General features: G+C 28.6%; 2 protein-coding genes across 7 annotated transcripts in view; one reads left to right on the top strand and one right to left on the bottom strand.

Moving 5' to 3' along the window:
• LOC140443464 (calpain-A-like) overlaps nucleotides 1-14,055 on the top strand; it is a 343,829-nt gene that overhangs the window by 252,262 nt on the left and 77,512 nt on the right. The window lies entirely within an intron of this gene.
• The window catches only part of Oseg1 (intraflagellar transport protein Oseg1), a 61,803-nt gene that overhangs the window by 16,426 nt on the left and 31,322 nt on the right, over nucleotides 1-14,055 (bottom strand). For both annotated transcript variants that reach the window (XM_072534744.1, XM_072534743.1), the window contains exons 10-11: nucleotides 11,125-11,449; nucleotides 322-613 (exon numbers count right to left, since the gene is read on the bottom strand). In XM_072534744.1, the coding sequence (XP_072390845.1) occupies nucleotides 322-613; nucleotides 11,125-11,449 (617 nt within the window). The remainder of the gene's footprint in view (nucleotides 1-321; nucleotides 614-11,124; nucleotides 11,450-14,055) is intronic.

Genomic DNA, 14,055 nt, shown 5'->3' on the forward strand with positions numbered 1-14,055 from the left:
GCAGTATATTTCTATCAATTGTGATCAAAAAACTGTTAAGCTGCTAGAGAAGGCGCAGAAAAAAATAAAGAATAGCATTTACAAAACGCTAAACAACGATAAATAATTTAAAATGATAAAATAATTTTCCATTCAGATTATAATTTACAAATTTGAATATTATATCCCTTTGTTTTACTAAAACACTCGAAACAGAAATTTGTCGTTCTCAAATTTATTTGTTTTTGCAATAAAATTTAGTTTAATGATTATGAATTGCATTTTATCAATATAATTTCTAATATTTATTTTGCAATGGAATTTAAAATACATAATACAAACCCATTGGCAGCAAAGATTTCTACGGCAGAGAGATTATCTCCAATTGATAGATACATGTCAGCAGCTGCCTTATGTTCGTTAATATTCCTCGCCCAATCTGCTTTTCTCTTTATTAGATCGGTATTGTCATTCGATCCCAAATATTCTTGAGCTTCGTCAAACATACGCAAGTCTGTGTACATAGTTAATGCTTTATACTCGTGTCCTGCGCGTTGGTACATCTTTGCCGCTTCTTTGAGTTTACCTTTATGTGCCAAGATGTCGCCTATCATGACTTCTTTAGGATAGTTACCTAAAAACAAATCACGAATTATACTACAGTTAGAGAATCGGGAAGAATATGTTATGGAAACAAAAATCATATGTTATTTTGAACATATACCTTATAATTTATATTTGTTTCTAATAAATACTACTGATATTGGATTAGATAACAGTGAAGTTCCGAGGAGACATTTCTTGATGTTTAATGTATGCTGGTGATGATGTGTTAATTTAATATAAAACACTGAAAATCAATAAGAACCACAGGAACATTGGAGATAGTTTCCGAAAAAAAATTTAACAATTTTTTGCACACAACAATCCTAATTAAGCATCCTATAGATCATTGACAGGTGTATCATGCCCACCTTTGTGCGCGGTATACCGATAACATATTTTCACAATCGAAAGGTCGTTTTTCAACTATTTTAAGTTATTATATATATATATATATATATATATATATATATATATATATATATATATATATATATATATATATTGTGACGATTAGGGTTTATAGAAAATAATTTATAAGTTATATACTACATAATATTAGATATTTGGTTGTTTTAAATAAGTTATATACTAGAGAATTTAATAAAAATATATTTATGTGAGGGTATTTTTAATAAATTAGCATATAATAAGTGTAAAAAGTTGTATTTTAGTAATTATAATGTGGTAGATAGATTTAAGTGAGCCATGTGCCTAGGCAACCAAAAATACTCTCGAAATTTGACAGATATTTATACTCTGAAGTGACGTTTAAGAATATTTACGAATATAAAGTGGGTTATAATAATATATTGTTTGAAATGTGTATTTTATTAAATTAGAATGTTAAGTTACTAATTTAATTATATATTCTGATCTGAAAAGCCTAAATGTAAACAAAATTATTAATAGAAAAGAATGGAATTCTCTGGATCTCCGGAGATGGCCATGTTTGCGAAATGGTTTGTTCCAGAAAATTCAGACAAGTATTAAATAGAACAAATTGGAACATGATATCTTACGAGATGGTTCTAGAAATTCAAAAACATATAAATACCCGTGATTTGGATTCAAGATGGCAGTTTTTGAAAGTTTTTAGTCAGAAAAGTTTTAGATAGTGCAGTCAGAAGAGTTTTTTGGGCAGTTTTTAAGTTTTTTAGTCAGAAGTCAAGCAGTTTATTATGAAAATTAGTTAGAGTCAGTGAATCAAGTACAAATAGTCCAATAGTTTAATATAGTGAGTTAAATGAAGATTAAAAATTATGCATATAATTTAATGCACATTTATAATTATACACAAATAATTATTGAAGATAAAAAAAGGTATATTGGAAGAAATTAAATTATATTATGGTTGGAGATTAGTATAAATCAACTTATAATAATTGGATATTGGTATATTGAAAAGAAGAATAAATATAAATGCTGTTTGCTGGTTTGGTTGGTGGTGTATAGATGCTGGTGAAGAAAAATATATCTTAAATTGGTAGAAGCTGATAATTGAAAAAAGTAATTTCACAAAAAAAACAAGGATAACTGAAGTACGAAGACATTCAGTGGTGATTAGAATCTATATACTTAGTGGAAAATAATTCATTTAGGCATTCAGTGAAAGAAAGGTACAAAATTTTGTTAATATAATTTAGTTAGTGTCATAACAATTTCAATTTTGAAGATAGTTTGTTTAAATTTTAGATTGTCTATAGAATTTAATTAGTTTTATAAGAATATCAGTTTAAAGATAGTTTATTTTAAATTTACATTGACTAGGTTAGATATATATGTGTGTTTCATAATAGTTATAATAAAGATAATTTAAAAAAGTACTTACAAGCTAATTCTTTGAGAACCGCGATAAAAACCCTATATATTATATTATTAAAAATACTCATTGCTCATCATTCAAACAAAAAACACATCATAACAATTTGGCGCCCAACGCGGTGGCTCTCTATTTAAAAGAATTAGTTTGGGAAGATAAGTGCTCTCATATAATTAAATTAATTATCAGTAGAAAGAAAAAAGTATAGATTTTAATTTTAATTATATTTGAACAAGTAAAGCCTCAAAATGTCTCAAGGAAAGAAAGGTACAAGAAGCAAAAAGAATGAAGAAGATGTGGAAGTAGAAACACAACCTATACAAGAGGAGAGTTTAGTTCAAGTTCCACAAGATACTGCAGAAATGAATCCAGAAAGAGAGGAAAATGTCAATATGGCAGCTTTGATGTCATTAATGATGCAGATGAACAAGACAATGGAAGAGAATTCAAAAGAAATCAAAGAAGACATGAAAAAAAATGGAACAGAAAATGGAAGAGAATACGAAAAAAATGGAAGAGAATTCAAAAGAAATCAAAGAAGACATAAAAAAATTGGAAGAGAATTCAAAAGAAGTCAAAGAAGACATGAAAAAAATGGAACAGAAATTGGAAGAGAATTATAGAAAATTAGAAAAGAAAATAGAAGATAATAATAATAAAATTGTAAAACAAATGGATAAAAAACTTGAAGCTGCAGAGAAAAAAGTAGCAAATGAAATAAAAAGTATACGGAATGACTACAAGAAAAGGATAGACAATGAGAGGACAGAAGTAAAGAGGATTATTCAAGATAATAAGATAGATATAGAACAGAAAATAGAGTTACAGAAATGTAACTTAGAAGTAAAAATTAACGAAGACAGGAGAAACACAGAAGAAAAATTAGACGATATACAACAAAATATCCAAATAAATAGTAATCAAATAAGAAATGTGGAACAGAGAATAGATGATATTTCACAAATGAGAGACATAGGGAGACCTTACTTAAATTTAACAAATGAGACTGGGATTAAATTCTCTGGTAATATAAAAAATTTGCATCCTAGAGTATACATAAATAGTTTAAAACATAAATTAAGATTTGTGAATAATATTAATGATATTAAAGATTATATTAGAATGACATTAAATGACAATGCAGCAACTTGGTTTGCTAGTATTGAAAACGATTTAGATAACTTTCAAACATTTGAAAATAAATTTTTAAATTATTATTGGGGTGAATTAGAGCAAGCAAAGTTTAGAGAAATTCTATATTTTGGAAAGTATAATCAAAATTTAAAATCAAATATGGTAGATTATGCATTGAAATTGATAACAGTTGCAAAATATTTAGAACCACCACTTAGAGAGGATGAAACAGTCTTAAATGTATCTAGACATTTTGATGCTGATGTTGTGCAAACCGTAACTGTACAAAATATTCAAACAATAGATAGTTTTATTAATTTTATTCAAAGAATACAAAGAGGCAATATGACAAGTAATAATAACAACAGAAAAAACAATAACTTTCAATATAATAAAAATGAGAATCAACAATATAGACAATCATATAACAATAACACTAGGTATGGTGATAATTTACAAAATTTCAATAATAATAACAGTAATCAAAATAGACAGAATTTTAATAACAATACTAGTTATAATAGACAAAATTTTAATAATAATACTAATTATAATAGACAACATTTTAATAACAGTACTAATAATAATAGACAAGATTTTAACAATAGAAGAAATACAGAGCGACCTAACTATAACAGACAGGTAAATTGTGTTCGAAGGAATAGAAGCTGCGAAGACAGGGAACGAAGTACTACAAGGCAGGAAAATGTGAGTAGAAGTCATAGTAGGGAAAGACATAGTACATCAGATCCAAGTGGTCAGATACAATCTGACAATTCTAATAATCAAAATTTTGTGCAGTAAACTTTCTGAATTACAAGTTAGGCCATTGCTATTATGAAAAACCTTCTGAATTTATTTCTTTAGATGAAGATAAAATTATTGAATCTATTAATTTAATTTATATAAATGCTTTGGCCAAAAATAAAATGATTAAGATTATGATAGATACTGGTTCAGAAAGTACATTAGTCTCGGAGAATTTTATTTTTAATACATTAAAATTATCAGATATAATAAAGATTCCAAAAATTAAAATTATTGGTGCAAATAATAAGAAGTTGGGTGAAATTGATAAACTAGCCAATTTTAAAATTAATATTCTTAATAAAGAAATTAATATGCAAGGATTTATTGTCAAGGATTTATGTGTTGATATATTAATGGGAAATGATGAATTGGAAAAGAAGAAAGTAAAGATAGATTTTGAAGAAAAAATGGTAACTTTGGAAGGGCAAATAATTAAATTTATGCAGAAAGATGAGGTAGAAGAAGGAATAAGAGTTGATAGGATATTATTAAAAGAAAATAATGATGTTTATGAAGAAGAAATGTATTTTGATGATAGGGAAATGTCCCAAAAGAATGTAAAGAATAATTATTGTAGTGAATATTTAAGGAATGGAAATTTTAAGCAGATGGATGCCTACGAGGCGGAGTGCGTAAAATTGGAAGCAAGGAATAATGAGTACATAATGAAGAATAATGTTATTTGTAAAAAAGAAGATATGATGAAAGTTTTAAATTGCCCTGAAGAATATAAATCAATAGTCATTTCCATATTGCAGCAACACAAGGGACTTGTCAATAAAGAAAATAGAATTGCACAGAATTATATCCATAGTATAAAAGTTAAAGAAGAAAAAGATTTTAAAACAAAATCATACCCAATACCATATAAATACAGAGAAGAAGTAAACAAAACAATTAATAATATGTTAGAAGATGGGATCATTGAGAAGGCAGACACACGTTTTATCAACCCCATAGTAGTAGTACGAAAAAGATCAGGTGAAATCAGGTTATGTTTGGATGCAAGGAATATTAACAAGATTACTGGAAAGCAATTTGAAGCACCAATGAGTATAGATGGAATATTAGGAAGAATTACAGGAATGTCATTTTTCACTAAAATCGATTTACAGCATAGTTTTTGGTTAATACCTCTAGAAAGAAAAAGTAGACAGTATACAGGATTTCAGATAGATGGAGTAGTATATCAATTCAAAGTAGTACCATTTGGACTTCAATCATCTTGCAGTGCTCTATGTAGATGTCTTCATGATATTTTGGATCAATATGAACATTTTGTAATTCACTACATTGATGATATCTTAATTTTTTCTAAAACGGCTGAAGATCATGAGAAACACCTAAAAATTATAATAAATAGATTAGACAAAGTGGGACTAAAAATAAATCAAGAAAAATGTACATTTTTTCAAAAAGAAGTCATATATCTAGGTTATAAACTTAACACTAAGGGAATCGAAATGGATCCAGAACGGACACAAGTCATTCAGGAATATAAAACACCACACAATTTAAGAACTTTAAGAGGATTTATTGGAATAATTAATTATTATAAAAGGATGATACCAGATCTAAGTATAAAAGAAATTCCATTACTTGAACTACTGAGAAAAGGTGTAAAATGGAGATGGGATCAGAGAAGAGAACTAGCATTCCAAGAAATTAAAAACATTTTTCTGTCAAATTTGAAAATATACTATCCTGACTATACACAGCCATTCATACTAAGAACAGATGCATCAATAGAGAGATTATCAGGGGTATTATTACAAATACATGATGGGGTCGAATACCCAATACAATTCATTTCAAGAATTACAAAGCCACATGAAAAGGGTTACTCAGTTTCAGAATTAGAACTAGCAAGTATAATACACTGTGTCACAAAATTAAGATTTTATTTGTTGGGTAATGAATTTACAATAGAAACAGATCACCAAGCTTTAACGTCTATATTAAATAACAAATATGGAAACAGTAGAATACATCGGTGGAGTCTAATACTTAGTGAATACTGCTTTGAAATCAAATACATTTCTGGAAAATCCAATATAGTGGCAGATGCTTTATCAAGGTTAGAAAATACATCACAAAAAGGGCAGCGAACAATAAAAATTGGATTAAATCAATTAGTAGAAAGTACTGGATTATATTCTAAAGAAGAAATTATAAGAGATCAGATCAATTTGAGTGAAAAAAAAAAGTCCTTAGGAAAGATGGGGTATATTATAAAATAATAAATGGCATAGAAGTATATGTAATAACTAGAACTTTAGCAAAGAAAATATTGAAAAATTTACATAACAATTATATGCATATTGGTTCAAGAAAGCTATGGATGCTATTTAGGGACAATTATTTTGCAAAGAATGACATAAGTATAGCAAAAGAAATTACTACCCAATGCCCAATATGTCAACTAAACAAAGAAAAGAATTTCAAAAACCAGAACACATATAAATCTAATGTTGTATATGAAAAACTAAATACAGTTTCCATGGATTTTATTTCAAATTTAGTTCTCAGTCCAACAGGAAAAAAGCATATACTAGTGATAGTTGATTTATATACAAAATTTATTAAACTATATCCCTGCTCTAGAACAAATGTTAAAACATTAAAATTATATATTAATCAATTTTTCGAAGAAATAGGACCATTTAGAAATTGCATAATAGATAATGCTACATATTTTAACAACAAAAAATTTCGGGCATTTTGTGAGAAAAAGGGAATCAACATTCATTTTACAAGTATCAGACATCCTCAGGCAAATCCTGCAGAAAGATATATTAAAGAAGTTATAAAATATTTAAGGATACTGTGCCAAAATCAACACGAAACTTGGCAGCAACATATAACACAAGTAGAATATTTTTTGAATAATACACATAATTTGAATACAGAGGAAGTACCAGAATATTTAATGTTTGGCCATATAGGAAACAGAAAGTGGATTAGTGAATATAATCAGGATATGTTAGAACAAGTAATGCAGAAAGTGAATAACCGAATTAGGAGGAAAGCTGAAAAATATATCAGAAGACAAAATCGAAATATAAAAAAACCAATCACATTTCAAAAAGGAGACCAAGTGTTAATTCGTTCACTTAGAAAAAGTAATGTTAAAGAAAACCGTTGTAAGAAATTACAACCAATGTTTGAAGGTCCATATACAATTGAAAATCAGAATGGACTAAATAGTTATGTGTTAATAGATGCAGAGAACAGACTAAGAGGCATATTTCATATCAACGACATTTTTCAATATCATGAAGAGATTGAATAATGATTTCTATACTTTTAACACAAATATAATAACACTAATAACTTACTGATATATCCATTTTATTCAATAGACTTGATTTGTTAAATGGTAGATGGTAGATTTCATTATTTTGAATCAATTTGACATCATACTTGTTGAAGTTTGTATATATGGAAATTAATTGTACCCTAAAAATCATAATTTGGGGTTAGACACAAAATTGATACTATAATTGCTATAAAAATGTCTTTCTAATATAATAAAGTAAAAAAAAAAACTTACCAATTTATATTGATGAAGTTATTTTGAATAGAAATAATTCCTAGATTTTGTCTATAAATAAACAGAACACAATATCCATTATATTTTTAATTAAGGTTATATTTTATTCTCTCCATTTGATATGACAGTTTGACCATAGAATAGCCGAACTGTGATCCGTTGTTCTTTGCTTTGACATAGACAGCGAACAGGGATGTATTTAACACATTTTAAATAAAAAAAAAAAAAAAAAAAAAAAAAAAAAAAAATTTTGATTTATTAAATTTAATAAGGTATGAGAAAATTAATATTTAAAAAAATAATAAGTAAATTATTTATTTTAAATATTATTTTGGGGTATTGTGACGATTAGGGTTTATAGAAAATAATTTATAAGTTATATACTACATAATATTAGATATTTGGTTGTTTTAAATAAGTTATATACTAGAGAATTTAATAAAAATATATTTATGTGAGGGTATTTTTAATAAATTAGCATATAATAAGTGTAAAAAGTTGTATTTTAGTAATTATAATGTGGTAGATAGATTTAAGTGAGCCATGTGCCTAGGCAACCAAAAATACTCTCGAAATTTGACAGATATTTATACTCTGAAGTGACGTTTAAGAATATTTACGAATATAAAGTGGGTTATAATAATATATTGTTTGAAATGTGTATTTTATTAAATTAGAATGTTAAGTTACTAATTTAATTATATATTCTGATCTGAAAAGCCTAAATGTAAACAAAATTATTAATAGAAAAGAATGGAATTCTCTGGATCTCCGGAGATGGCCATGTTTGCGAAATGGTTTGTTCCAGAAAATTCAGACAAGTATTAAATAGAACAAATTGGAACATGATATCTTACGAGATGGTTCTAGAAATTCAAAAACATATAAATACCCGTGATTTGGATTCAAGATGGCAGTTTTTGAAAGTTTTTAGTCAGAAAAGTTTTAGATAGTGCAGTCAGAAGAGTTTTTTGGGCAGTTTTTAAGTTTTTTAGTCAGAAGTCAAGCAGTTTATTATGAAAATTAGTTAGAGTCAGTGAATCAAGTACAAATAGTCCAATAGTTTAATATAGTGAGTTAAATGAAGATTAAAAATTATGCATATAATTTAATGCACATTTATAATTATACACAAATAATTATTGAAGATAAAAAAAGGTATATTGGAAGAAATTAAATTATATTATGGTTGGAGATTAGTATAAATCAACTTATAATAATTGGATATTGGTATATTGAAAAGAAGAATAAATATAAATGCTGTTTGCTGGTTTGGTTGGTGGTGTATAGATGCTGGTGAAGAAAAATATATCTTAAATTGGTAGAAGCTGATAATTGAAAAAAGTAATTTCACAAAAAAAACAAGGATAACTGAAGTACGAAGACATTCAGTGGTGATTAGAATCTATATACTTAGTGGAAAATAATTCATTTAGGCATTCAGTGAAAGAAAGGTACAAAATTTTGTTAATATAATTTAGTTAGTGTCATAACAATTTCAATTTTGAAGATAGTTTGTTTAAATTTTAGATTGTCTATAGAATTTAATTAGTTTTATAAGAATATCAGTTTAAAGATAGTTTATTTTAAATTTACATTGACTAGGTTAGATATATATGTGTGTTTCATAATAGTTATAATAAAGATAATTTAAAAAAGTACTTACAAGCTAATTCTTTGAGAACCGCGATAAAAACCCTATATATTATATTATTAAAAATACTCATTGCTCATCATTCAAACAAAAAACACATCATAACAATATATATATATATATATATATATATATATATATATATATATATATATATATATATATATATATTGTATAGGCTATAACTCGTGTATTTCTTAATAGTTGCTACTCTCTTATACCAATTAAAAAATCTTGATAGCATCCATCGGTTGGTACCTATATAAGAGTACAAGTATTAAACAAACTTCTTTATTTATTTACAACAACAATATGTATGAAGATGAATAACAGGATTTTTCTACTGGAAGATCGTGTATAGATGCAATATTCGTCATAAAGCAAATGACTGAGAATCACTAGAGTATAATAGACCAGCATTTCTGTGTCTGATTGACTTAAGAAAGCATTTGACAGAGTAAGACTCAAAGATGTAATTTATATCTTGTGTATAATAGAAAAGTTCCCTAAATATCATAAACAGGATTGAAAACATTTACCAAAACAACAAAATTGAAGTCAGAATAGATGGACAACTTACAGAACCTATATAAATAGGCAGAGGAATAAGACAGGGGGACTCATTGAGCCCTATGCTCTTTAATTTAATCATGGATGAAATCATCAAAAGCACTAACAAAGGAAGAGAATTCAGAATAAAGAAGTAAAAATACTCTATTACGCAGATGACTCAATATTGATAGCCTAAGATGAAAATAGTCTGCAAAGACTGGTCCACAGATTTAACATAAGAGCAACAGAATTTAATATGACAATCTCATCTCATAAAACTAAAACAATAGTAATTAGTAATCAGCAAAGAACCAATCAGATCTAAAATAGAAATTGATGGCATCAGTATTAAACAAGTGATGGAAATAAAATACCTTGAAATTACACTGTCCAGCAATGGAGACTGGACAAAGAATTAAAAGATCAAGTACAAACAGCAACTAGACTGAAAGGGTGCCTTAATAACACTATATGGTGAAACAGATACATTAACACTGAGATGAAGTCAAGAATATGTAAAGCCAGTGTAAGATCAATAATGATATATGCCTCAGAAACAAGATCCGACACAGCCATAATACAAAGGCTACTGGAAACGCCAGAGATGGGAGTACTAAGAAGAATTACAGGAAATATCGAAAGAGAAGTGAAGACGTTAGAAGAAAATATAACGTACAGTGTATAAACGAATAGACACCAAATAGCAGAAGAGTGACAACCTTCCATTAATGAACAAGCAGAATTGTTTATAAAGAGGAAGAAGAAGAATATAACATAACATATAACATATATACAACGGCAAAATCAAAAGAGTATTTATATGTTCATTATCCACCCAATATCGTTGAGACCATGTAAAAATACGCGATAAAAGTAACATCAAAAATAATGTCTTTACTTAATAATTTTGATAAAAATGTAGAAAAGAATTAGAATTAGAAAGAAGTAGAAGTAGAAAGAATGTAGAATTAAATTCTCAATTTTGTTTTTCTAAATGATAATGTAGTTATTTTTTACCTTTTTGTTGTAAATCTTGAAGATCATCTATTAATTCCAGATAAGTAAAATCCTGTAATCTAACAAATGCCAACCTAGCGATTTTAAAGTCTAGATGTTCTAAAGCAGCATGTGCCAACTCTTCCCAATCGCCCTGGGTAACTCCCAAACAAGCAACCTTGTACGCCTCTTCATACATTCTCTTGTCAATGTACTGGTACATGGGTGTACTCAGAGGTAGTTCTAAAGTATTCATGCTAAAACCGTTGAGACAGAATACTTTGGATCCTGTCAAACCTACTACGAAACCTCCCATCGTTTGTGTGTGAGCAGGAAAATCTGTGACCTGAAAAGCAAAGTTATTGGTAACTTAACAATATTCAGTTCAACAGGTACCTAGTCATTATGTTATAATATTATATTATATTAGATGTTCAAGATTAGTATAATGTCGGATAAAAATATAAATATCATAAATACATACAGTTATTGGTAACTTAACAATATTCAGTTCAACAGGTACCTAGTCATTATGTTATAATATTATATTATATTAGATGTTCAAGATTAGTATAATGTGAGATAAAAATATAAATATCATAAATACGTACAACCGATTAGAACCAAACAACTCCAACTTGAGTTGACTGGTTCTAATCGTTGGACAAGGTCGTTCTCCTTTCGAGCAGGGAACATGTACGTTCCCTTTATGTGAAATCCTATAATATCGATCTTGTGTCATTATAATTTTACAATTTACTATGGTTGTCATGTAATTCAAAGGTTTTTACACATATTTTTGTAGCTAGTTGCAACTACTTTAAAATGTTTCACTGATGATGGTCCGACTGGACCAAAAACGCTGAAGATTTGTAATCCTTTTGGATACAATTTAAATATTTTAATAAAATATACCATTACACACAAGAAGTCTTCATTTCTTTACACAAGAAGTAAAGACTTTTTTTTTGTAAAAGAAGTTTTTTAATGGTATACAGCCAACCACTGAGATTTTTCCCTTTTACTGTGATCTAGAAAAAACGTTGATGCAAGATGCAAACAAGCAAGAAACTCTAAGATCGGTCAAAGGTTCTCGAGAACCATTGTCCACTCCAGACTTCCTCTTTGTAAAAGATCTGCCGTTGCAAAATACACCATTACACAGTTCATTCACCAAATTTTATTCCAAGAGAAATAGGCGCTTAGTATCACAACACTTAAATAAAGACTCGGATCATTCAAGATAAATAAGATGTCGAATCGAAGAATAAATAGGCACATTCAATAATATGCGCAAAGTGCTCTGTACTCTCTTACTTAATATACATACCCGAATAGGGATTCTGCTGTGTACTCTCTAATTTGAGTTATGGAGAAAAAGCGTAGACTCTCACAGACGTCTATGTAAACACATAAACGCATTTACGATTTGGTGCTATCGACGCATACTTAGAGTCCCATGGATATACCATATATCTAATAAAACCATCTTACTACTCATAAGTGGAGAACTAAAATATCTCCCAACTATCAAACGTAGACAATTGAAAAATTGAAATACTGTCGGCTGATCATATGAAATGCGAAGTACTACCTGCTGCAATTTAATCTCCACGGGAACTTGCGGACATGGTCGGAAATTACGTCAAGAGATTGATTCAGAGCGGCAATAGATATTATAATGCGGTCCAATGTGATAGCCAATATCCATATAAGATAGCCATTTTAAGAAGAAAAAGATCACACTTTTCGAGATCCAAAGCTATAAAGAGGGGAAATCCGAAAACAAGTGAAGGATTCGACCGTTACTTGATGGAAATTCATTTTATCTAACAATAAAACATTTTGAAAACTAGTGTTTTCAAAACTTCCACAATATTATTATTATACTTATACTACTACAGCTGTTTCGGCAGAGAAAGGCACTCTGCGCCACCTCCTCCCTATGCGGGGTCGTGGTTTCGTGCCATTCGATAGATTATTAAAAGTTATTAAACGCGTGTTTTTGTTTTTTCATTTGGAAGTGTATTTCTCGAGATATTAAACGCTTTGCATAATTTTCCTAGGGTATCACGATAAATATTTTTTTCCGATTATAACGTCATCTATCAACAATTCGAAAAAAATGTTCCTTATAAAAGTTACTTATTTTTTTTATGAGGAATTCAAATCTGTAATCAAAAATGGGGGTTCCCATTTAAGATTTCAAAGTTGCCCCCTCTCTGCTCCAGGAGGTGTGGCAGGGGGGTCGTGGTTGGTATCATTCAGATTTTTGAAAAATATTGAACACGTGTTTTTCAGTTTTTCGATTCCATGTTTAATTGTCGAAATATTCGACCGTCCCGCTTCTTTTAACACATCCTGTATAATATGTTTGTCAACTGTGACATAGATATTTGTTTTAACCACTACAAAAAGGCATTTGATAGAGTAAAACATAAGCTTACAATTCTTGAAAACACGGTGCTTAGGTGAGACTTAAGAGTCATATAGAATACAAATATATTGCAATAAATCGGCCAACATTAAAGTGTATGTTGAGTCTTTCTATATTAGTCACAATTCACCACTTAGAACTAAAATCTCTGTCGTCAGATTTTATGTATTTTCCACGTTATTATACGGATTTAGAGGTTTTGACACTCTCTGAAGCTTCTTCTGGAAAACTCAAAGCCTTTGAGATGTGATGTTATAGACGCATCTTAAGAATTTCATGGAAGGATCGTATGACTAATATTAAAGTTTTACGTAGAATAGCTAAGAAATGCGAGATTATTCACACAATCAAAGAGTGCAAACTGGAATATGTGAGCCAGATTATGAAAATGAATAGAGATATGATTTGTACAACACATTCTTCAGGGCAAGATGTTTGGAAAGAGGACCAGAGAGAAGAACATCTTGGCTTCAAAACATGAGAAAGTGGTTCAATACATCTACAATGGACTATTC

Source organism: Diabrotica undecimpunctata, chromosome 6 (assembly GCF_040954645.1).
Source record: "Diabrotica undecimpunctata isolate CICGRU chromosome 6, icDiaUnde3, whole genome shotgun sequence".
Taxonomy (NCBI): Eukaryota; Metazoa; Arthropoda; class Insecta; order Coleoptera; family Chrysomelidae; genus Diabrotica; species Diabrotica undecimpunctata.